General features: G+C 42.4%; 1 protein-coding gene across 1 annotated transcript; it reads right to left on the bottom strand.

The window, feature by feature from the left end:
• Positions 1-16,082: 16,082 nt before the first annotated feature.
• Positions 16,083-22,873, bottom strand: LOC126252821 (shematrin-like protein 1). The gene is made up of 2 exons (XM_049953763.1): positions 22,825-22,873; positions 16,083-16,543 (listed from the first exon to the last, which is right to left on the bottom strand). Exons 1-2 carry the CDS (start codon positions 22,837-22,839, stop codon positions 16,229-16,231), a joined length of 330 nt encoding a protein of 109 aa, XP_049809720.1. The 5' UTR covers positions 22,840-22,873; the 3' UTR covers positions 16,083-16,228.
• Between the last annotated feature and the right edge of the window lie 2,107 nt (positions 22,874-24,980).

The raw sequence follows: 24,980 nt of genomic DNA, 5'->3' as shown, positions 1-24,980 counted from the left end.
TTAATTCTTTTGCTAAATTAAGTCAGAGTGTAGCGAAATTTATTACTTCTGACAAACTTTGATTTTTCACCCTACATGTGTCAACCTTCAGTTGCCACGCTTCTAGTGCTAGTTATATGTGTAATAACCTTTCTTTTTCAGTTACTATAGTAATTGTCCATAGGACTGGCAACCGTAATTTCCCCCGAATCTCAAATATCTAATTACTGCTAGTTAATTGTTAACATAACGGCCGCACATTTACTTCCTTTATTAATTTAACCCTTTTCTCAAAATTAATTTACACCAATTTCATTTGCATTTTTCCTTTCATTTAGATGTAACCCTTTCCTCCCTCTTTACCGACAGATTAACTTCGGTGACGATTGCTTTTCCCAAATTTCCATTAGGTACACGCGGTTTAATTTTTCACTGTCATTAAGGCCGATAAGTGAGGGGGAGGCTACAGCCTCTCGAATATTATGGCTGCACCGTGTGAGGCTTGGTGCTTCTCGAATTCAAACAAATCATATTGATTGCGTTAATGTCAAATTCCCGCTGGTAAATCATTATTTTACAGACATTCAGCATGGTACTGAAAAACTTCGTGTACTTTGGCACGCTTTGCACAGAATTGTTAATGATAATCTGCGTTATTGGAGCCTATTGGGAGTTGTATACTAAAGATGAAATGCTGAAAATGACATCTCCAAGTGCAAAGTTTCAACTGTTAACGGTAAATTTTTTTCACAGTTCACATCGTGGGTGGTGGTCTTCGAAGTGGACTGTAAACATGAATCCATGCAATGCCGACTCTCAAATTTTGCGATTACGTTAGACATCTCAGCTTCAAGTAACGTAGGGGGCAGGGCTGCTTTCTCTATTTCACCAACAACCATCAGAGGCGACATTTCACCTAAGCAGCTACCGTGAAGTAAGCTGAATCTTGAACTATTTTCTAAGATAGTTGCTCATTGTTTCTAAGTGACAGCGAGAAGAATTTTGTTTCTGGAATTGTTTTTCTTGTATTAGCCGAGACTAAAATTCATAAATCAGTAGTTGCTATTCAGTGTTGTGTGACAATAATGTCGTAGACTGTCGATTTGTTTGCGCTCGGTCAACACGTCTTCTGTGCGAATCGATGTCTCGAAGATCATTCTGATGAATCTGTAATTTAAATTCTTCTTGCATGTTTTGCCATGTTGAATATTTGATTCTGCACAAAATTTCGGCAGCTAGACTTTCCACCATTTTCAGATGAGTGCTGAGGAAAAATGGACTCTTTCATTGTAACGCCCGTCTATACTGCCATCACCACATTCGCACCAAGACGTCGAAGGCTGTTGTGACAGAAGGGAGAAGCGCTTCAAAGACACATTTGCAAATCATCGTCAAGGAATTAACATCTAATACCTCGCTGTGCGCTCTTTGCTAATAGCCAGATGCCGTTCATTGCTAAGCTGGAATCCACTTTCTATACAAGTGGGATTCTTTTCGTTGCTTCAGTCACAGGAGGACTGTTGGAATAACTTCGTTTTTCATACTCCAGGGTGTAGTTAGTTTTTAAGTAGTACGCTTTACTGATCTGGTGCCTCAAAAAATGAAATTTAAGCTCATGACGCATCTCCAATTGTGAGTACAGCAGTGCCAATATACAATTAGCGTCTTTGGTAAGCAATGTGGTGCATTCCTAACTTGCAGTAACCTAGATAATATTTCATGGATCCAAATAAAGCCTGGTCTTGGGACGCAGGAGAAACACAAAATTACTGCTATGCTATCCTAGGTTCCTCCTAAACTTGGAAGTAATATAATCTGTGTTTGTAAATTATGCTGTTGCCTTGGAAACTTCAGTTCGTTCTGCATTGTGGCCGCCGCAACAGGCGTGATAATATCGACTTTTAAGTTTTTCTGGTAGTCTTTTAGTAATTGAACTCAGCTATCAACCTCTTCGTCGGAGATATCAATCCAGATACACCGAAGCAGAAATTGAATCTTCATCCTAGACTGTTTCGGTGAGAGTTGCTACTAAGTCTTGACATAAATGATAACTGGGATCTCTGTCGGCCTCCTGAATCACACCCAAATGTGATCAAAAAGTGTAAAGCGAACACCTGCTTGATAATCCATGCTTTGCACAATCATAATGTCATCAAAGGAGGAGACTTCAGTCATCCAAACCTCGTCTGAGATACTTAAAATTAGATGTGATGAGACATCGTTCGAAACAGTACTAAACGGTTTCTCGAAAATATGCTTGGAACTGATAGGCAGAAAGCCGATTGACAACAAATGATAACAAATGAACTTTAGCTCATTGAGGATACTGAAATCAAGCGCTGGGGCAGTTGCAGCAACTATGATTAATGTTATACAAAGGACTACTGAAATACCTAGAGATGTACAGGCCCAGTAAACTAGAGAAAACGGCAGTAGTGTCAAATGTCACAGAGGAGCTCAAAAACTTTAGCTTTGGCAAGAGCATGTAGCAGAACTGTGATTCCAGTTTAGATGAATTGGTGATCAGCCACTATATAAAGTAAGGAGCAGTCAAATGAAAAAGAGACTGATGGAAAAGTCTAAGAAATCATTCAGTCATTTAAAATGTAATTGCCGTAATTGTTGTCACGTTTATAAAACTATAAGACCAACGATCAACGCCTTTATCGAAAAATATTTGCTGTTGCCTACGGAATCATGGTTATACCCATGCCCACCCACATATTGCCAAGGCTGTTTCGACTACGGTGCAGAAGTTTCGTTGGGAAGCGCTTACACATCCTCCATATAGTCCCGATCTCTCCCCATGTGATTTCCATAAGTTTGGAGCCCTGAAGAAAGAAATTCTTGGCCGTCGATTTCCTTAAGACGATGAAGTGCGCGCCTGTGTGCAAACATAGTTCCATAGAAAATTGGAAATATTATTCCATGAAGGCCCTGACCATTTTGTCTCACCGTGGGCTAAATGTATTAACAGTTGCGGCAATTAAATTTGGAATAATAAACAGTTTACTTACTTTTCTTCATCTGTCTCGTTTTCAATTGATTGTCCATTATATGCACCTGCTGAACAATTCAGAATGGGAAATGTCCGCCGTGGTCTCTGTAAAACTTTTAAACAGTCAGCGACTATTGCACAGTAGGCGTACAACAATGCATAAGGCTGTAGATAAGGAGATGACACGCATTTGACTGTAAAGCCATGGCATGCACAATTCATGTATAATGGCTACTGCAAAATTGATGAAAAGTAAAACATACATATCAAAAGGGCAGGGCGTATAAGTCATCGACAACCACAGCAGAATCTTATCGAAAGACCTCCCAGATAATCCAGTGCTGTTAGTAACACCAAAACTAGTGTCCAGAAATTCATGGATGACTTACGAACAAACACATAGGATAGCTAAGCTAAAGCATTAGAATGAAAGGTCTATAATAATGGCCCTTAAAATTGCTACGCCAAGAGGAAATGCAGATGATAAACGGGTATTCATTGGACACACTAGAACTGACATGTGATTACATTTTCACGCAATTTGCGTGAGTAGATCCTGAGAAATCAGTACCCAGAACAACCACCTCTGGCCGTAATAACGGCCATGATACGCCTGGGCATTGAGTCAAACAGAGCTTGGATGGGGTGTACAAGTACACCTGCCCATGCAGCTTCAACACGATACCACAGTTCATCAAGAGTGGTGACTGGCGTATTGTGACTTGCCAGTTGCTCGGCCACCATTGACCAGACGTTTTGATTTGGTGAGTGATCTGGAGAATGTGCTGGCCAGGGCAGTAGTCGAACATTTTCTGTATCCAGAAAGGCCCGTACAGGACCTGCAACATGCGGTCGTGCATTATCATGCTGAAATGTAGGGTTTCGCAGGGATCGAATGAAGGGTAGAGCCACGGCTCATAACACATCTGAAATGTAACGTCCACTGTTCAAAGTGCCGTCAAATGCGAATAAGAGGCGACCGAGACGTGTAACCAATGGCACCCCATACCATCACGCCGGGTGATACGCCAGTATGGCGATGACGAAAACACGCTTCCAATGTGCGTTTACCACGATGTCGCCAAACACGGACGCGACCTTCATGATGCTGTACACAGAACCATTCGTGCACCCAGGTTCGTCGTTGAGTACACCATCGCAGGCGGTCCTGTCTGTGATGCATCGTCAAGGGTAACCACAGCCATGATCTCCGAGCTGATAGTCCATGCTGCTGCAAAAGTTGTCGAACTGTTGGTGCAAATGGTTGTTGTTTTGCAAACGTCCCCATTTGTTGACTCAGGGATCGAGACGTGGCTGCACGATGCGTTACAGCCACGCGGATAAGATGCCTGTCATCTCGAGTGCTAGTGATACGAGTCCGTTGGGATCCAGCGCGGCGTTCCGTATTACCATCCTGTACCCACCGATTCCATATTCTGCTAACAGTCATTGGATCTCGACCAACGTGAGCAGCCATGTCGAGATACGATAAACCGCAATCGCGATAGGCTACAATCTGACCTTTATCAAAGCCGCATTTCCCCTCCTTACACGAGGCATCACAACAACTTTTCACCAGACAACGCCGTTCATTTGCTGTTTGTGTATGAGAAATCGGTTGGAAACTTTCCTCATGTCACCACGTTGTAGATGTAGCCACCGGCGTCAACCTTGTGTGAATGCTATGAAAGGCTAATCATTTGCATATCATAGCATCTTCTTCCTGTTGGTTAAATTTCGCGTCTGTAGCACGTCATCTTCGTGGTGTAGCAATTTTAATGGCCAGTAGTGTAGGTTGATGCTCCCTTTAACCCTAACAATACCAGCGGTAGAGTAGTAGGTATGTTAGTGATTCAGGGTGCCGCTGAATATATGTTGAACAAGGCCCAAAGTTTCGACGAAATCCTAGCCACTTTCTACACAGAAATTGCAGATTAGTTAGCCTCTGACTTAATCATAATATATCGTCGATCCTTCTAACGATGAGGGTTTCTTGGTAGGAAGGACGCAAGGTATTATTCTGGATGGGAAGTAATAGACGGATGTAGAAGTAACGAACGACGTATTCCAGCAAAGAGTGTTTGCACCCTCTCAGAAACAACTAACAGTAACATTATACTTTAAGAAAATGATGTAGCTATCCATCATGATATACTACCCGTAAAAAGCTGCACAATTTGCCAGTCAGTTCGTGATAACATTTCGAAGTGGATCAGTTATTGGTTCAATTGGTTCAAATGGCTCTAAGCACTATAAGACTTAACATCTGAGGTCATCAGTCCCCTAGACTTAGAACTACTTAAAACCAACTAACCGAAGGACATCGCATACATCCATGCCCGAGGCAGGATTCGAACCTGCGACCACGGCAGCAGCGCAGTTCTGGACTGAAGTGCCTAGAACGGCACAATCACAGTGACCGGCACAGTTATTGGTAAATTTCTTTAAACGTTCAGAACTGTGGAGTAGTAGTCATTAGATGAAGAAGACAACTAGAAGCCAGTGTTAAAAACATATACAAGCTGATGAAAAACTATCTCGTGTGCTAATATTTTCCATAACTGTGCACTACAGCTAATTCTATGAGACTAATTCAATTCAATACAAAATCTGTATGAAACAAACAGAATGCTTTTGCTTCTTCTTTTGCTGGTGCCATGACCTGTTGTTTCACAGGTCGACATTGTTAGGATCGGCTTTCGTAAGATTAATTTTAAGGTGTGACCTGCTGGATGCCCTTCCTGCCGCCCCCTCCTCCCCCCCCCCCCCCGCCCTCGGGACGGAATTAGTGTACCTAGCTCACTGTATCTAGTGTTATCCATGGAATAGTACGAACGTGTTCAGATGTCTGCGAGTCGTGTAACTGAGGGGGAACGTGGGGACTAGCTCAGTATTCACCTAGTGGGATGTGGAAAACCGCCTAAAAACCACATCCAGGCGGGCTGGCACCCTGGCCGAGCGGATTCGATCCGGGGCCGGCGCGCCTACCCGAGTCCAGGAAGCAGCGCATTAGCGCCCTCGGCTACCCTGGCGGGGGAAAACAAATCGAATGGTGAGTAAAAAAGGAATTCCAAGCTGTGATACACCGAACTGCCAATAAAGTAATATTATATTCTAATAGTTCCAAATAATTATTGATATAATTCGGATGTTGCTTGTGCACACGATTTTCTATTTAAATGCACGTGTCTTGGTGGTCGCTGTCATTAGCTTCACAATAAACTGCGAAACCCTTTGGGACAACACTGGTTACCTTTGTTATCCCAAAGGATGTCATAGACTGTCTGTTTCGAATCATCGAAGAATGAATAAGTATAATTGTAAAAGGACAAGTGCGTGTGTGACCCCATTTCTACTGTGAGTGGCGATATTAAGACCCTACGGGTGGAAACATTTCTGTGCGTGGACGGTGGTATGACGTTGTGAAACAGGCAACATTCCATTACATTTGATGCGTAAACGCGGTTTAGAACGCCGTAACAGCTTTTCTACATGTGACGAGTATTACAGTGGCATGAAGCGAAAGCTTTACGCTCGACGGAGCGCTACGAGCTAAAATTTAGAGACGTGTGCCACAGTTACTCGTTCTTCCAACTCTCTCCGTATAAGACGGATAAGATCACACAGACTGATTAACCGAAATCGTAAAATCATCTGAACGCCTCCTTAATAATTCCTGTTACTTGATGTATCGTTCTTTAAGATCAGACAAGAAATAACGAACATGCTCATTATGAATGGTAGACGTAAAGGATGTGATGTAAATTTTCTTTCACTATAACGGAAGTTAGGTAGCATAACACACGTAGGAGAAGGAGAAGGAGGAGGAAATTAGTGTTTAAAATTTTGTATTTATGGGGATCCACAGACTCCAGATGCTTAACAAACGTTAACATGGTCCGTAGTAGGCTGTAACGTGATTTATATTTAATGGTGTGATTAGATAATTTCGACTACTTGTCATTGTGAAGCGCTTGTAAAACCAACATGGAATAGCGCTATATTCTATGCTTGCATCGCATGTATAACTAACACTTTACACACCTCACGTTAAGAGAAAACATTACTGCCCAAATTTCTGCAGTGATGTTTTATGTTAATGTGAGGTGTGTAAAGTGCTAGTTATACATGCGATGCATGCCGACAGTGGTTTTCCATGTTGTTTTTACAAGTGCTTGACAGTGACAAGCAGTCGAAATTAGCTCATCGTAAAAATCATCTTACGGCCTACTACGCACCATGTTTACGTTTGTTTAGTGTTTAATGTCCCGTCGAGAACGAGGTCATTAGAGACGGCGCACAAGCTCGGATTAGGGAAGGATGCGGAACGATATCGGCGGTGCCCTTTCAAAGGGACAGTCCCGTCTTTTGCCTGAAACGATTTAGATAAATCACCGAAAACCTAAATCAGGATGGCCGGACGCGTGTTCGAGCCATCGTCCTCTCGAACGCGAGCCCATTGTGCTAACCGTGGCACCACCTCACTCGGTAACAGACATAGGAAATACAGGACGGAAACGTAATACTCGTCACCATAGTATTCCGTTTTTTATCACTGTAGTCATTTAGTTATGCAACGTTACTAGAACCTCAAAAGGAATTCTAACCTGTGACGTTTTATCTCGAATGTACTTACGCATATAATTCACCTGGCTGGTAGGTAGGTTCCTTTAGATGGTAGCTTCAAACCCCTCGTTCCATATCAATTCCATTTCAAACAAACTCATGAAATGCGCACTTCAGATTACGGATACTAATGTTGCGAAAATAATCATATAATATTCCTAGTAGCATCCACTCATTGTTAAATGTCTCTCCTTTCACATCCTTCCCACATTTCGTGATTCATTTACAGTAATACGATTTATTGATTCAGTTATCGGATGTATTGTTGTGCACTACACTAAAAATGAAAAGGAAGCCTTGGGCAGAATCTCCAAGTTTGTTTTCAGTTTGCTGCTGTCACTGAGAAGCAAGGCAAACTATTTACAACGCTTATAGCACCATAAAATTTTGACTTCCATCCTTTTATACTTTAAAGCCTAATTTATACCACGACACTAGGTTGCAGGTAACTGCGCTACCGGTCATTGCGCATGCGCGCCGCGCGTTGGCGCAACTCGTTGGTGAAACTGAACACTTTCGGCGCGTTCCAACTTTGGCGACACTAGTTGCATGAGTTTTGAGGTTATGTGTGTTCGTAGAGTGTAGACAAACAGAAATGTGAAATGGGGAACGGAGAATAATGTTTGATTTTAGGATACCTATGCTTTGCATACGTCTTTATGGGATTTCAGTGATGCTGATTACAAAAATAAGCAATATATTGCTGCCACTGAGACCGTCATAGGCGCTCATAACATAGATGGTTTGACAATATCTGAGCTGCAGGGCAAAATTTATTGAGTTAGGAGCACATATACAACTCAGTTAAGAAAAACAGAAGCAAGTGTAATTCTAGCTGTGACAATGCTGTCGTCTACAAGACTAAAATCCCATCGTTCGAGTTGGCCAACTCTTTGTTAAGTAATATTGTTGACAGGAGGGAAGGCTATACAAATTCCTGCATTCTTTTTTCAGTATTCATCTGTTTAAAACGTCGTTGCAGTGCTGCCCATTCGCATGTCTTAGAATTTTGAAATATTGCCACTGTAAAGATCTATCTTCAAGTGAGTAATTTGCAAACCATTCTCTTCTTTATGCGGCCTGCTTCGAGTAATTATTGTTGCTAATGAAATAGCGCCGTCACCAACTAAAACCGTGTCTTATAGCATGCCGAGTGTTCTCGATTGTAATGCACGCAATATGATATGTACTTTCAGCTCTGGTGTCAGTGCTTCATGCATTACAATACCTTTATTCCTTATCGCATAATTATTTAGAAAAAACGTGAACAGTTCTGGTGACATTCTAAGATAATTAAAATAATTTGTGGGATCTTCCGTTATAAATTGTTTCAGCAAGGATGCTGAGCAACCGAGCTGGCGTCTTTTCTTCATCCAGTCAGGAATCGAAACACGTTCCTTTTCTTTTTTTTCTTATATAGTAATTCCACGCAACAAGCTTTAACTCCATCACAACTCGTGCGACGTGCAGCTGCCAAAACTTTCATTTCAGACACGACTCAGAACCCACAAAATGACGAAACTGAAGAGTACACTGGCATCGCCGTGTCTACAGTTATATATATGGAACAACTGGGCTTAAGAGGGTAGAGTGTGAAGTGTTGACTGAAATCACTTAGAATACAGGAACTGAAAGAAGGAAAATCGGAAATTCGGGTAGTGATATAAGTTTAGGTACTTGTCAGTAATAGCACTCTGCGATCGTTAAACGCATTAATGTGTGATGCAATAAGCTGAGACCGTATTTACGAAACTTATTTACGTAACGCGTTTATTAACAGCTTCTCTTTAATGGTGGCATCATCAAGAAATATGAATTTCTGTTTTAATATTACACAGTGGTGTGCAGAACTTAAGTACGAAAGTAACTTTCGTATGATGTGTCACTCAGGTAACATAGCTCGATGAAACTTTAACCATGCAGAGAAGGAACTGCTTCATCATAGTACAGAGGGTAACTGGAAGAACTGCGCAGTGAGACGGACAGAAATGACATTTCATTCAGAGACAATAATTACCCTGAAGTCATTGCGCTTCATGATGGTCCCTGGTCATCAAAAAAGGTGTGTGATCGCCACCGAGGGCAATACATGCTCTGCAACGTTTTCCCATAGTGATCACAAGGTTAGTAAGGAGTTCTGGTGATAAGGGCTCCATTCCTCGACCAGCGCGTTTGACAATTGCGGGATGGTCGTTGATTCATGCGGCCGTTCTATAGTACGTTTCCGCAACGCATCCCAAACGTGCTTGATGGGATTTAAATCTGCGGAACAGCCAGCCTAATTGGTTGGTTGGTTGATTTGAGGGAGGGGACCAAGCAGCCAGGGACGGATGGGGAAGGAAGTCGACCGTGCCATTTCAAAAGAATTATTTCGGCATTTGCCTAAAGCGAGTTAGGAAAATCACGTGAAACCTAAATCAGGATGGGCGAACGCGGGTTTGAACCATCGTCCTCCCCAATGGGAGTTCAGTGTGCTAGCCACTGGGCTACCTCGCTCGGTAGGTAGCCCAGTCCATTTGCAGAATATCCTCTCGTTCCAATAGATAGTCTAGTTACGCTCTTCCATATGGTAGCTCATTGTCAGCCATAAAAATGAGGTCAAGGCCGAATGCACCCCTGGAAAGACGCACATGGGGAAGGAGTACAGTGTCAAATGGGTCTGAGCACTTTGGGACTTAACATCTGAGGTCATCAGTCCCCTAGAACTTAGAACTACTTAAACCTAACTAACCTATGAACGTCACACACATCCATGCCCGAGGCAGGATTAGAACCTGCGACCGTAGCAGTCCCGCGGTTCCGGACTGCAACGCCTAGAACCGCACGGCCACCACGGCCGGCAAAACCGCTCGGCAACAGTGGCTGGCACAACGTCACAAAAGCGTTAACCGGTGAGTGTTCCATGTTAAAAGATTTGGAGATCAGTACGCCCACGTGTTCCTACCTCTCGCCATATATGGGTTCGTCCGCATACACAAACGACCATGCAGCAGTTCTAAGCTGCACTGTTGGAGGTATGCGGCACGCGGCACACTACCACATGAACTCCCTACAGATCTTTTAGCTATCATGGGAGCTCGCTACAGAGTATGCACTGGCGTCCATGGTGATTACACTCCCTATTAAGTACCATGTTCCGTCTTTTGTGTTGTCCAGGGGACGACTATGAACCGCGGTGATTTAAGCCTAATTGTTGTTGTTGTGGTCTTCAGTCCTGAGACTGGTTTGATGCAGCTCTCCATGCTACTCTATCCTGTGCAAACTTCTTCATCTCCCAGTACCTACTGCAACCTACATCCATCTGAATCTGCTTAGTGTATTCATCTCTTGGTCTCCCTCTAAGATTTTTGCCCTGCACGTTGCCCTCCAGTAGTCTAATTATAGTCTTTGAATAAAAGTGTCATTTTTGTTCTACTCATTGTACACTGAAGATCCAAAGAAACTGGTACACCTGCCTAATACCGTGTAGGGCCTCCGCGAGCACGCAGAACTGGCTCAGCAGGATGTGGCATGGCTTCGACTAATGTCTGAAATAGTGCTGGAGGGAACTGACACCACAAATCCTGCAGGGCTGTCCATAAATCCGTAAGAGTACGAGGGGATGAAGATCTCATCTGAGCAGCACGTTGCAAGGCATACCAGGCGTGCTCAATAATGTTCATGTTTGCAGAATATGGTGGGCAGCGGAAGTGTTTAAACTCAGAAGACTGTTCCTGGAGCCACTCTGTAGTAATTCTGGACGTTTTGGGTGTCGCATTGTCCTGCTGGAACTACTCAGGTCCGTCGCAATCCACAATGGACATGAATGGATGCAGGTGATCAGACAGAATGCTTACCTACGTGTCACCTGTCAGAGTCGTATCTAGACGTATCAGTGGTTCCATAGCACTCCAACCGCACACGCACCACACCTTTACAGAGCCTCCACCAGTTTGAACAGTCCCCTGCTGATATGCAGGGTCCATGAGGTTGCCTCCATACCTGTAGACGTCCATCCGCTCGATACAATTTGAAACGAGACTCGTCTGACCAGGCAACATGTTATCAGTCATCAACAGTCCAATACCGATGGGCCCAGGCGAGGCGATAGCCCTTTTGTCGTACAGTCATCAAGGGTACACGAGTGGGCCTTCGACTCCGAAAACCCATATCAATAATGTTTCGTCGAATGGTTCGCACGCTGACACTTGTTGACGGTCCAGCATTGAAACAGGCAGCAATTTGCGGAAGGGTTGCACTTCAGCGACGTTGAACGATTTTCTTCAGTCGTCGTTGGTTCCGTTGTTGCAAGATATTTTTCCGGCCGCAGCGATGTCGGAGATCTGGTATTTTACCGGATTCCTGATATTCACGGTACACTCGTGAAATGCTGACACAGGAAAATCCCTTTTTCATCGCTACCTCGGTGATACTGTGTCCCATCGCTCGTGCGCCGACTATAACGCAACGTTCAGACTCACTTAAATTTTGATAACCTGCCATTGTAGCAGCAGTAACCGATCTAACAACTGCGCCAGACACTTGTTGTCTAATATAGGAGCTGCCGACCGCAGCGCCGTATTCTGCCTTTTACATATCTCTGTATTTGAATACGCATGTCTATACCAGTTACTTTGGTGGTCCTGTGTACATATATTTCTTGCAATCACCTTCTGTACTACACCACAAAAATTATTTCTATGTTTGGTTCAAGTTTCATCGAGCTATAATACTTGGTAGAAAGCTACTTTGGTCCTTAAGTTTTGCACACTAGAATATCAACGGGACGTCGTAACTTATGGACAGCACTTCCAGAATGACACTGGAAGGGCTTCCAGTACAGTTCCTATTTTACAGTGAGTAGTGTGTGATAAAATTACGATTAAAGTGTGTCTGACGGACACATATGAATATTTTAGTGCACTGCATAGAAATCACTGACAACATACCTGGTAAATGAAAATGTAGTTTTGACAAAGGATTGTGTTCTATATAAAGTTTTAGATGTAGTAACCCTTACACTCTTCTGGTACGGCTGTGTGTATCATTGATTGAGTGACGGACTACGCATAGAAAGGTATGAAGACCGTTCTTTGTACAGTCCTCGATTTTTGTCTGTCAAACGTCACTTATGCCCACACTGACAATGTTTATAATCAGAAAAATACTGAGTTGCATCTGGTTATGTAAGTTCCAAAGTTAGAAAAAAAAACAAGTGTGCCACCTCGAACAGGACCATGGCTAGAAAAGCACGGCTATACTTAAACTATCCTTCGAGTTGATGACACCTTTAGCTTTATCGTATTCAAATGATACATCATTTAAGATTTCCAGCGTACAATTAAAAACACAATTACGTAAGGGGGAACACAAGGTACATGGAAAAAAGTAATTAAACTGTTTATTATTCCAAAAGTAATCGTCTTAATTGTTAATACGTTTACACCATTGTGAGACAAAGCGGTCAATGCCTTCATGGAAAAATGTTTGCGGTTGCGCACCGAACCATGTTCGTACCCAGGCGTGTACCTCTTCTTCCGAAGCAGATCGATAGCCACGAGTTTCTTTCTTCAGTGTTCCAAATATATGCAAATCGTAAGGGCAGAGATCAGGACTCTATGAATGATGCGTAAAGGGCCTACTGGAGAAACTTCTGTAGTGCACTCGAAACATGTGGCGCGAACATGGTTCCGTGGGCAACCGCAAACGTTTTTCCAAGGAGGCGCCGTCTTGTCCCACAGACGTATAAATGTATTAACAGTTATGGTGGTTACTTTTGAAATAATAAATAGGTTACTTACTTTTTTCTCATATGTCTCGTTTTCATTTGACTGTTCCTTGTAAGCATGCCTCTGAGATACGTTACAACAGTAGAAGTAGTCGAATACGCATATCTCAGCCGCTAAATACTTTTTAAGCAATGCATTATGTGAAATATACCTTATAGAGTCGAAAAAAATTTGAAGCATTTTCCTTTTCTAAAATGCTTAGAATATTACTCATTTATCTTACTGAATTCGTTTAAGTCACCTTTATTTTCAAGGAGGTGAAGTGTAAACGACAAGTAGTCCTCCGGTTTTTGCATATATTCTCTTCCGTGTCTTTCCTTACAGTTTTTTCCCTTTAGGGTTCCCACTATGACACTACAATGGGCTAGCACATGTGCTATCGTCTTGCCCTTGTCTTCCAGTAAGTGTTTACCAGATGTTCTTCTCCTCGCCGATTGTGCGGAGGGGGGGGGGGGCTCATTTCTTATTAATCCACTTTATTTCAAACATCCATTAGGAAAACGAGCTCTCTAACGCTTAGATTCTCTTCTTTGGCTTTTTTACCGTAGTTCGAGATTCGCTTCCGTACATTGTAGTACTCCACACGCAATTACTCACAAATTTCTTCCTCAGATGAAAGACTAGGTTAAGTACTTGTAGTATTCCTTTTAGCGATGATTACCCTCCTTGTCTGTGGTAATCTACGTCTTATATCTTCTTTGTTTCGTTCATCGTGCATTGTTTTGATTCAAAGTTAACCAGAATCCCTTCTCCATCTATAGCGTGGTCCCAGATTAAGCTGTTAAGTTTATCACTGATCACTTTTCTGCTGTTCTCTTGGCTCTTCTGCATACGTTTATTACCCGTCTCTGCCTACAGTTGGCACCTGTTCTCCTGAGAATTTCAAACATTCTGCACTATTTTACGTTGACGAACTCTTTCTCTTGGCAGACGAATCTTATGAACGTGTCAATATTTTTCGTAAGTATTGCACTCAGTGTCAAGTACGACGTTAGATTGCCTTCTGGTGCCTTAGCGCTTAGTAGGAGGGCTTTAGCATTCGTCTGTCCTTGATATCGTCGGGATCGTGTGAACGATATTTTTTCAGAATGGCCGATAGTATCTCCAACTGTAAGTAGGCTGTTTAGGTTTTTTTGGTAACGCCACCTCTGTATGAAAATCACTGGCTGTGCTGTGTGCAGCCTGTGGCTGCTTTGCATTGTTGTAATACTCGCCATTGTAGTGCTAGGCAGCTGGCTGTGAACAGCGCGTAGCGTTGCGCAGTTGGAGGTGAGCCGCCAGCAGTGGTGGATGTGGGGAGAGAGATGGCGGAGTTTTGAAATTTGTCATGAACTGCTATATATATATATATATATATATATATATATATATATATATATATATATATATATATCATGAACTGATATATATATATATATATATATATATATATATATATATATATATATATATATATATATATATATATATATATGATATCAAGGTAAATACATTGTTTGTTCTCTATTAATATCTTTCATTTGCTAACTATGCCTATCAGTAGTTAGAGCCTTCCATAGTTTGAATCTTTTATTTAGCTGGCAGTAGTGGCGCTTGCTGTATTGCAGTAGTGGGAGAAACCAAGATTTTTGTGAGGTAAGTGATTTGTGAAACGTATAGTTTAATGTTAGTCAGGGCCATTCTTTTGTAGGGATTTTTGAAAGTCAGATTGCGTTGCGCAAAAAAAAAAAAATTGTGTGTCAGGTTAAGGACAGTCGTGTATAATTGTTCAAAAAGGGGACGTTTCACAACCTCTCAGAGTCTACACACTAACTTGAGTAATTGCTTGGTACCGATTTGCCCAAATGATTTTGGAAATCTATATCTTCGATTTTGTTTTTCGCAAGTCGTCCAAAGGTAAGCTAAACTCGAATACTTCATCCCGTGTGTCTCCCAAATTGACACACATTTCTCCCTCTATCGCGTCAGCATACAGTTTCCCAGTCTACTCCTCACTCCACTTACCCGCGCCCTCATCTGCGATAACTATGTAATAAGTTGGCACCGTTGATTTTAAATCCATCGAAAGTTATTTTGAGTTTTCTGTGTCGTCATATGTCCTCCAGACAGCCATTTATTTTTCGATTTCTTCACATTTTTCGCGGTTATTTCGCTTTAGCTTCCCTGCCCTTTCTTTGTTAAGTCTCTTACACTGGTGTACCCCTATCATTCAGATGAATACTGTGTAATATCAAACAGCAATAGAAAATGATATACTGGTAGTAGGATTCGTTGTGAGTAGCCTTCAGACACGAGTTAGTGTGAACCATTTCCTCTTACAGTTAACCATATGTTGCATCTCCTATTCTGTTAGAGAACCATCCGACTTTTCGTAGCAGAAAGGCTTCAAAGATATAAGCACTTCTTAATCAGGGTTAACATTTTAACGATAATTTTGGACGCATTGTTTATAAACTTTTAGTTCGGTGTTATTATTTTTTAATTGGAGTTAATTCAAAAGGCGAAATTGGACTGATGACAGCCGATTCGTACTGATGAAGGTATGAAATTATAATACAGGTGAAGAAGTATAATCCTTGTCTGGCGAGGCTTGTTTAAAGGGATTACTTCAAGGAATCAGTTGGAGACTGTTAGGCTACTTACCTAACGATGTTGCGGAATGGTCTTAGCAGGAATCATTTATTTGGATGGAAGATTCTGTGGAGATCATATTTAGTTACTTGGAGCTCTTTTATTATCTATGATACAGGTAAAACAATCTTCCACATACAGAAATGTACAGTTATTTATAAGTTAGTGTGTACAGGTGAGTGGTGTACAAGTGTGTGGGGTGTTAGACGAGGCCGCACGCGGAGCTTCAGTGGTGGTACCCGTAGCCGAGCCCGTGAAGGCCGTACCCCAGCCCGTAGGCGCCGTAGCCTGCGTGGGCGGCGTCGGCGGCGTTGACGGCGGCGTCGCGCGCCTTGGTTTCGGCGACGGCGGCGAAGTGGGCGCCGCGCGCGGCGGCCACTTCAGGGGTGTCCACGAGGTACCCGCCGGGACCCACGGCGACGTACGCCGGGCCGTAGGCGGCGTACCCGCCGTACGCCAGAGCTGGGGCGCCGTAGTAGCCGGCCGCTCCGCCCAGGTAGCCAGGTTTCGCCGCGGCGACAGCCAGCACGGCGCAAACAACCTGCGGAAGACACGGCGTGCGTCAGCTCCAGCACTGTCGGTATTGCCTTTAGGAATCTCTGCCGTAGACCTCCCTTCTCTCGAAGGCATAATAACTAGAACAACCCGACAGTAATGCTAGATGCACCAGAAAAATGGAAACCATCAATCATGCGCCGTACAGGTGGCCTGTATACCGAGATCTTCCGAAAATAAACCGCACCTTTTCTCCAGATTTCACCCTTGAAAAGTCAGGGTGTGTCTAATTAACGCTACCTGTCTTTTTCACATATCTTTGCTGTCAAAAAATACGCTCATTTGCTACGATAAAACTAGCGCCTGTAGCTGAAACTGGAACAAGGCATTTTATTCCACTATGATATAAACTTATACCGATATTGTACATCTACATCTACATCTACATCCATACTCCGCAAGCCACCTGACGGTGTGTCGCGGAGGATACCCTGAGTACCTCTATTGGTTCTCCCTTCTATTCCAGTCTCGTATTGTTCGTGGAAACAAGGATTGTCGGTATGCTTCTGTGTGGGTTCTAATCTCTATGATTTTATCCTCATGGTCTCTTCGCGAGATATACGTAGGAGGGAGCAATATACTGCTTCACTCTTCGGTGAAGGTATGTTCTCGAAACCTTAACAAAAGCCCGTACCGAGCTACTGAGCGTCTCTCCTGCAGAGTCTTCCACTGGAGTTTATCTATCATCTCCGTAACGCTTTCGCGATTACTAAATGGTCCTGTAATGAAGCGCGCTGTTCTCCGTTGGATCTTCTCTATTCTTCTATCAACCCTATCTGGTACAGATCCCACACTGCTGAGCAGTATTCAAGCAGTGGGCGAACAAGCGTACTGTAACCTACTTCCTTTGTTTTCGGATTGCATTTCCTTAGGATTCTTCCAATGAATCTCAGTCTGACATCTGCTTTACCGACGATCAACTTTATCTGATCATTCCATTTTAAATCACTCCTAATGCGTACTCCCAGATAATTTATGGAATTAACTGCCTTCAGTTGCTGACCTGCTATTTTGTAGCTAAATGATAAGGGATGTATCTTTCTATGTATTCGCAGCACATTACACTTGTCTACATTGAGATTCAATTGCCATTCCCTGCGCCATGCGTCAATTCGCTGCAGATCCTCCTGCATTTCAGTACAATTTTCCATTGTTACAGCCTCTCGATACACCACAGCATCACCTGCAAAAAGCCTCAGTGAACTTCCGATGCCATCCACAAGGTCTTTGATGTATATTGTGAATAGCAACGGTCCTACGACACTCCCCTGCGGCACACCTGAAATCACTCTTACTTCGGAAGACTTCTCTCCATTGAGAATGACATGCTGCATTCTGTTATCTAGGAACTCTTCAATCCAATCACACAATTGGTCTGATAGTCGATATGCACTTACTTTGTTCATTAAACGACTATGGGGAACTGTATCGAACGCCTTGCGGAAGTCAAGAAACACGGCATGTACCTGTGAACCCGTGTCTATGGCCCTCTGACTATTTGCGTTAACGCGGTTCAGACCCTCCAATATTGTTTCGTTAGCTTATAATTCACTTTCATTTGAATACTGGTAAGAGAACTTGTTTTCTGCCAATACGAACGACAGTGTAGAGCGAAAAGAATCATCAAGCCAAGGAACTCAGAGCAATTACGATGCAAGTTTCAAACTTAAATTGCATGTTAAGGCAAAACCACGACCAACAGAGAGGCCCGAAGAAAGTACGAAGTGGACGAAGCTGATGTCCGACATCGGGTTACTTCAGAAGAAAATAGGAAAAAGGCAGTATCAACAAGAAAATCTTTCGGGGGACCGAAATGCGTAGCTTGAAGTTAAGGTTCTTTCCTATGTGCAAGATAAGTTAAAAGATAGGGTGCCTATCACACGAGAACTAATCCAATTGAAGGCCTTGGAAATCACAAGTGTTTTAAACGTGCCACAAGCAAAATTCCGTTCTAGTTATTTGTTAGTGTCGTCGGTTTATGCGGAGAAATGCCCTTGCTCTCCGACGAAGTACCACACTTGCACAGAGAATGCCAGCAGGTTTCGGGGAGGAACTGGTTAACTTGAAGCTAAACGTCGTCCAGAAATGAAAGTGTCAGTCATACCCTTTTCAACAGATTGGTAACGCTGCAAAACGCCAGCATTTTGTAACATGCCGAGCAATACGACAGTAGACATGAAAGAGGCAGAAAGTATCCCATTAAGAAGAACCGGGAGTTAAAAAATAGTCTAAGTTAGATGATAGCTATTAGCTGTTAAAGATTATGGGAGAAGTTATCCCCTTATGTCATTCTGAAGAGAAAAAATATGTTCAAAGTAAACTTTCCTATGGGCTTAGTGATTCGCTGTCAAGGAAGCGGATGGAGGGCAACTCAATTGGTTGTTGACTGGCTGCCTACTGCTTAGAATCGCTGACCTGCAGCACTGCTTGATAAAACATTGATGCTAGTTTTCGATGCGCTTCCGGGACACCGAACTGCTGAAGTAAAAGATAGACTTCCAGCACAAAAGACAGACCTTGTCATAATGCCTTGAGGAATGAGTTCCAAACTACAGGTTCTACATGTAGCTATAAACAAGCCGTTCAAGGATAACCTCCAGAAAATGAATTCAGATTGGCTCCTAGAAGAATACCATGCCCGTAGACAATCTGATAAGTCAGCAGTTACCATTGTGTGTGAGGGAATGTTTGCGTTATGTTCCTCCATATCATAGGAGTTCATCATCTAGGGGTTCAAGAAATGCTGAATAGCGAATGAATTGGATGGCAGCGGGGATGACGTAATGTGGGAAGGGAAGAAAAAACTGATGGGTGTGAAAACGAGAGTGATGAAGTGAATACCGATACTTATAGTGATGAGAGTGAATAACGGTATGTTATGTGCCAAAATGGTATATCATAATTATGTTAGAATAAGTGTTTTCTGCCCATGTACGTACAAGTAAATTTCCTGTAATTTTTTCTCCTGTTAATCAGTGTGCGGGCGTTTTCTAGCATTCTGTCCGCCCCATTACCTGACAGGTCAGTGCGTTGGAATGCCACGCACGGGGGCCCAGGTTCGATTCCCGGCTGGGGTGGTGGATTTTCTCCCCTCAGGGACTGGGTGTTGTGCTGTCCTCATCATCATTTCATCCCCATTGTCAACGCGCAAGTCGCCTAACGTGGCGTCGCACTCAATGAGACTTGCACATGGCGGCCGAACTCCCCACCTGGGAACATCCGACCACTGACGCTTTACTATCATTTTCATTTCATTTCTGGCATTCTTTTTTTGTTGCTGGGAATTTAGGGGTGCGGCTTATATGTGATGGTGACTATTATCAGGCCTATACGATACATGCCGCCTAAGGAGCACAATTGTAAAATTACGTAATTTTGGCATTACATGGGGTCGAACAATCAAACTTTCTCCCCTTTTATCTTCTGTGAATAGAAATCGAAGAAGCTAAAGCGACACTTTTAAGCCTCTTTACCCTCTGCCAGACTCAGTGTGGGTAGGTTCATGTCTGTAATGGTTGGTCGCATTGCGTAGTAAAACACGGAAAGAATTCTCCTATCTCCCAAAGTTCAAAAAAGAAGTAAGGAAGATGCTACCGCAAGGCAAAGAATCGATTTACAGCGCAAGAGGTCTACCAGGTCCAAGTGAAATGTAGACCATGAGGAAACTGGTGAAGAAGAAAATCGTGTCATTTGAAAGCTAACTGCGCAGATAAAATAGGGCGTAAACACACATACATTTTATTTTTTTTATTTTTACCTGGCGCTATGGACAACACAGTCAAAGAAATAAAGTTATCGATACCATCCTCCAGTTCTGATCAAGGATTTCAGGGAGACATCCCTTGGTTATCAGGAGAATGTTGAAACTGATAATTGATAATTCCCCCTAATTTAGTCCTAACAGAGAACCTCTCTTTCCTGTCGTGTATTGTTGCTGGAAGAAATTTTCTGCAACAGCCTGCACTGCTCTCATGAACAGGAACTGAAGAATGTGTGTGTGTGAGAGAGAGAGAAAGAATGAAATAGGAAATGAGGAAGTACGAAAAATAACACGCCTTTTCTGATGAATGGGCAGTTTTATGGGACATCTGCTCTGGCATTTTTGAATAGATGATTTGAATCTGGAAAAAACCATGCAGGGGGAAAAGCTGTAATACCAATCAAACGATAACAATATGTACAATACGATCTCGATAATGATTTATGTACTTCTTTAGAGACGAAAAGCTTATTTTGTCATAAGAAACGGCAAGCGCATCGGCCACACGAGTTGCCAAATGCTGATGAATGTCCCTCTCCAATCTCTCTTCTTACTTCATTTATGGTGTTTTGCAAGCAGTTACCAGCCAATATTTAGTAGTAACTGAAGGAATACAAAAGAATAAGGTTATCACAAAGCTCTTTGTAAACTTCGAAAATATTTCTACAGTTTAAGCTCTTAGAATGTTTATCCGGTTCTGTTGTGAGTGGAGAGGAATTAATAAAATCAATGTGCAATTTACAATTTCTAGTAATATCATATTAAACTAAATTAAGAAAAACGGAACACACAAAAACTGAGTAAACCAAAGATACAGTTCATGGCGTTTAGTATGTAACGTTTGTCTTGAATGTACAGTGCAGCACATGAAATTTGAGAATGACGCTTAAAGTATATGTTGCTTTGAAGAAGATCTTACAAAATTGTTCAGTGGAGTCCACACAATGATTCATTCAACCTCGAGCTTAACAAGATATTAATGTGAATTTAAACACTGTAACTATCCATTTCTTCAAGGGAAGAGAAAAATCAAAAATAGACAAATAGAATGAGCAGAGCTCTCTTCATTTTCCTGTTTGGATCAGTTATGGTGACAAAAAAATCAACCTATATACGGAAATACCAATGTAGCTCATCAGCATAAACACGACAGGAAATTTTATACAGCCCTTTAAATTTCCGATTTTTATGAATCGTTATAGTGTATTTCACTTTCTTTTTCTATAAAACACTTCTATACTATGTTTGTTCTTTATCTCAGCGTTACGTAGACCTTAAGCAGCACTGAAACCTGCCACTGATTATCAGAATTGATTACAATTTTTAATTGGGCAGATAACAGCATACTCATCCATTCTATAACGAAAATAGCGATACAGTATATCAGTCGTCCCTCGATTTAACCTTTACTGCAGGACCCATCTTCTAACTAGCTGTAAAATTTTAGTTCGCTCAGTATAAGCCTCACAGTACTTTTGCAACCTTAATTCTGCCGCAGAAGATTGCTATAACCTTTTTAAGCAATATGACTTTAATGTTGGGCTCCTCAGTGCCGTGCGGTAGCTCAGATCATAGTTAAGCCACTGAAATCAGTAAGCTCGTAGGGGCCAGACTAAATGTATCCCATGTCGTAGCCGAGGTTAGTTTTTCCAAGGGAGTAATTCTCGATAGTAAATCATGGCAGTTCAAGCGAAACATAATGGCAGCCCGACCACTGCACGTACTCCAAATAAATACAGCTACAGATACACTAGGCTTTCGCATTTATTAAGACACAAAGGAATTATAGAGATTGACTGCGAGTGGGGATAGGTTGAAATCAGTGGGGAAAGCTGAAATGCACAAAGGTTGGACTACCAAGCCATTCGGACGCAGTGGTCATTGCAATTCTGGGATTCGCTATACACCACTACCAGGTCGCCTGGTATATGACTGGTAAGTCCTTGACACCAAAATATTTTACTACCCGAATAGCCCACTCTACCAAGTGACGATGGAAGAGCTACCAGGTTTTCTGAGCCTAAAGTAAGTTATTGTCTGTTAATACTGTTCGCAAGTTCTTTTCGCTGTCTGAGCACAGCCCCCTAGATTATGCGCAAGACTTGTATTATGATACACAAACGACATTCGATATTGGCTTATTACTAAAGTCGATCTTGGGAACACTGAAATGTGGAGAATATTTTTATATAACAAAGAAAGAATGATTATGTGAAAATAAAATTCAGTTCAAGACTTTTTCGCCTACTAGTAGTTCGGAACATATAAACGAATCAAATCTTGTCTTCCCATCTATGTAGTAATCTACAGTCGACTTGGGTTTGCACAGACATGTTCCTGAGCAATACAGCACTGATGTTATTGTTGAAATAACACTATGACACAACCGGTACTGCAGAGGGGACGTTACGTGTGCGAGCCACACAGCGAAATCAAGATCTCTGATCATAATCGGGCGTATATGAGTCAGATGTAAGCCGCTCTCAGAAGACCGTCCACTCACTCACCAGCAGAAGCTTCATGGCAGGTAGGTGAGTCGAGCAGGCGGCGGGCAGCTGCTATGAACTGTGCCGGCTTGCGTGCGGCTCGCATATTTATACCTCGCGCCGGCGTTTCTGTGAAAGTCCCGCGCTGGCCTTTGCCGCTATAATTCAAGAGGTGCCTTTGCGGTCTCCTCACCACACAACAAAGGGTCGCGGCCGCGGGCCCCACTTTTTCTTGCATTCCGGAGGAGGCAACCTCTTATTTTTCTCACTGAAATTTCCGTCTGTCAGCCGTTCTGCATTGTCAACCGTAACTCGCTCATGTCCGCAGTCTGTATGGCGACCTGAAGCGTTCCAGCTGTAGATAGAAATAAGTCTGACGTTGAGAACATTTCAGCCGGCCGCGGTGGTCTCGCGGTTCAAGGAGCGCAGTCCGGAACCGTGCGACTGCTACAGTCGCAGTTTCGAATCCTGCCTCGGGCATGGATGTGTGTGATGTCCTTAGGTTAGTTAGGTTTAAGTAGTTCTAAGTTCTAGGGGACTGATAACCACAGCAGTTGAGTCCCATAGTGCTCAGAGCCATTTTTTGAGAACATTTCAAAACGGCTGTCAGCTGACAACTTAGAAGCAGAAGGTCTAAATCGCATCCTTCGATGCCACCATCTTTTCAGGAAAGAAGTTCACTTTTTCCATGTTTGTCTGAGCTCATGAAGTATGGCACAGGTTATTTGGACAATAACATCCACAAGTTTTACAATTTCAAACACTAATCTAAAGTGCTAATAGAACGAGCATTTTATTTCGATGAGATTGTTAGAGCGACAAGAATGAATACTTAGGCTGCTGCAGACTGTGTAAGACAGAACCAGAAAAGTTCCTAAAGGCAGTAAATAACAAGTGGATCTTTTTACCTAAACATTTTAATACGTGTTTACTTCCTTATGATTTTCGTTATACATCGTGGTTCACAGTGAAAGTGCAATGAATATTCTGAGAGAAGATATTACAGTACATATGTCGCTGTCATCAGCAACCCTTCATGAGGTACATGAGCACAAAAGTAACAGCGGTTGCAGCTACAATTATAGAATCCGTGACAGTCAAACAGTAAAGTTAGTAATAGTAATTGGAACGCTACAAACGATTATTCCCCGCTGACGATCAGCTCTGACACAGAAAGAAAACGGAACACGTTATTAATCTGCCAAAATGTGGCTCTTCATAAACACCTAGGTATGATAACTGCCTACTAATGGAGTTCACTACAACACGAACTTAGCGTCGTATAGTGGTAACCACTACAGAAATTTTATGCGATTTGCTTTTAGAGAAGAAGCGGTAATAAAGCAAAATTGTTAAGTGAGCTCGCAAATTAGAACATACAAGAGCACTACTCATAGATGAACGGAGGCGACTTTAGATTGTTGTTGCTTGTCAACAGCTCTACATCAAAATTTATAATGCACAGAATTGGCGTCTCTATTCTGGGCATTTTCAGTAAGAAGCTTTTTGAAAAGTAATAAAGATGCAGCCCACTTTTTCACACACAGAAGACGAAACGTTATTCTTACATGAGTCCGGAAACGGTTAGAACTAATTTTCAGCAACTTCTTACAGTATATTAGTTACGAGGAAAACAAAGCAACCGAAAGTAGCAGCATACTACAGGAATCTGTTTCTTACGTGAAATGTTTAAAATTTCCTCCAATGGCATTGACACATGCATCAATCCACCGTTCTATTGAATTATGGGTGTCTGATTATTCCTGGAGTACTGGGGCACAAAGGCTCTTTGCATCCTGTGCCTAGGTTCAATACAAAACAGCTTTCAAATGCTTCCACAAATGGAAGTCTGGTAGGTTTACATCCGGAGAACGTGAAATCCATGGAATCGGTCAACCTCTTCATATCAGTCTGTGACAGAATCAGTCATTTAGAAGTATCATCGCTCTGATAAGACGTTATTTTCTAGCTGATCAGATTGAGTATTGTCTAAGAAACCAAAAGGCTGCAGAATCATAATCAGCCTCCATGAATGCAATGCGATGGCGAGTTAAACCATACTTTTAGTTAAGCTGGAGTTTCATGTGGTACGCCGGCACCTTCTGTTTCTGTGCATTTCGCATCGTCAGTGTATACTGCAAAGAGTTGTAGAAAGTTAGTTCTAACATGGAAATAAA

The sequence above is a fragment of the Schistocerca nitens genome, chromosome 4, assembly GCF_023898315.1.
Source record: "Schistocerca nitens isolate TAMUIC-IGC-003100 chromosome 4, iqSchNite1.1, whole genome shotgun sequence".
Taxonomy (NCBI): domain Eukaryota; kingdom Metazoa; phylum Arthropoda; class Insecta; order Orthoptera; family Acrididae; genus Schistocerca; species Schistocerca nitens.
The sequence above is the reverse complement of the archived record's forward strand: the minus strand, read 5'-3'. Positions and strand labels throughout refer to the sequence as shown.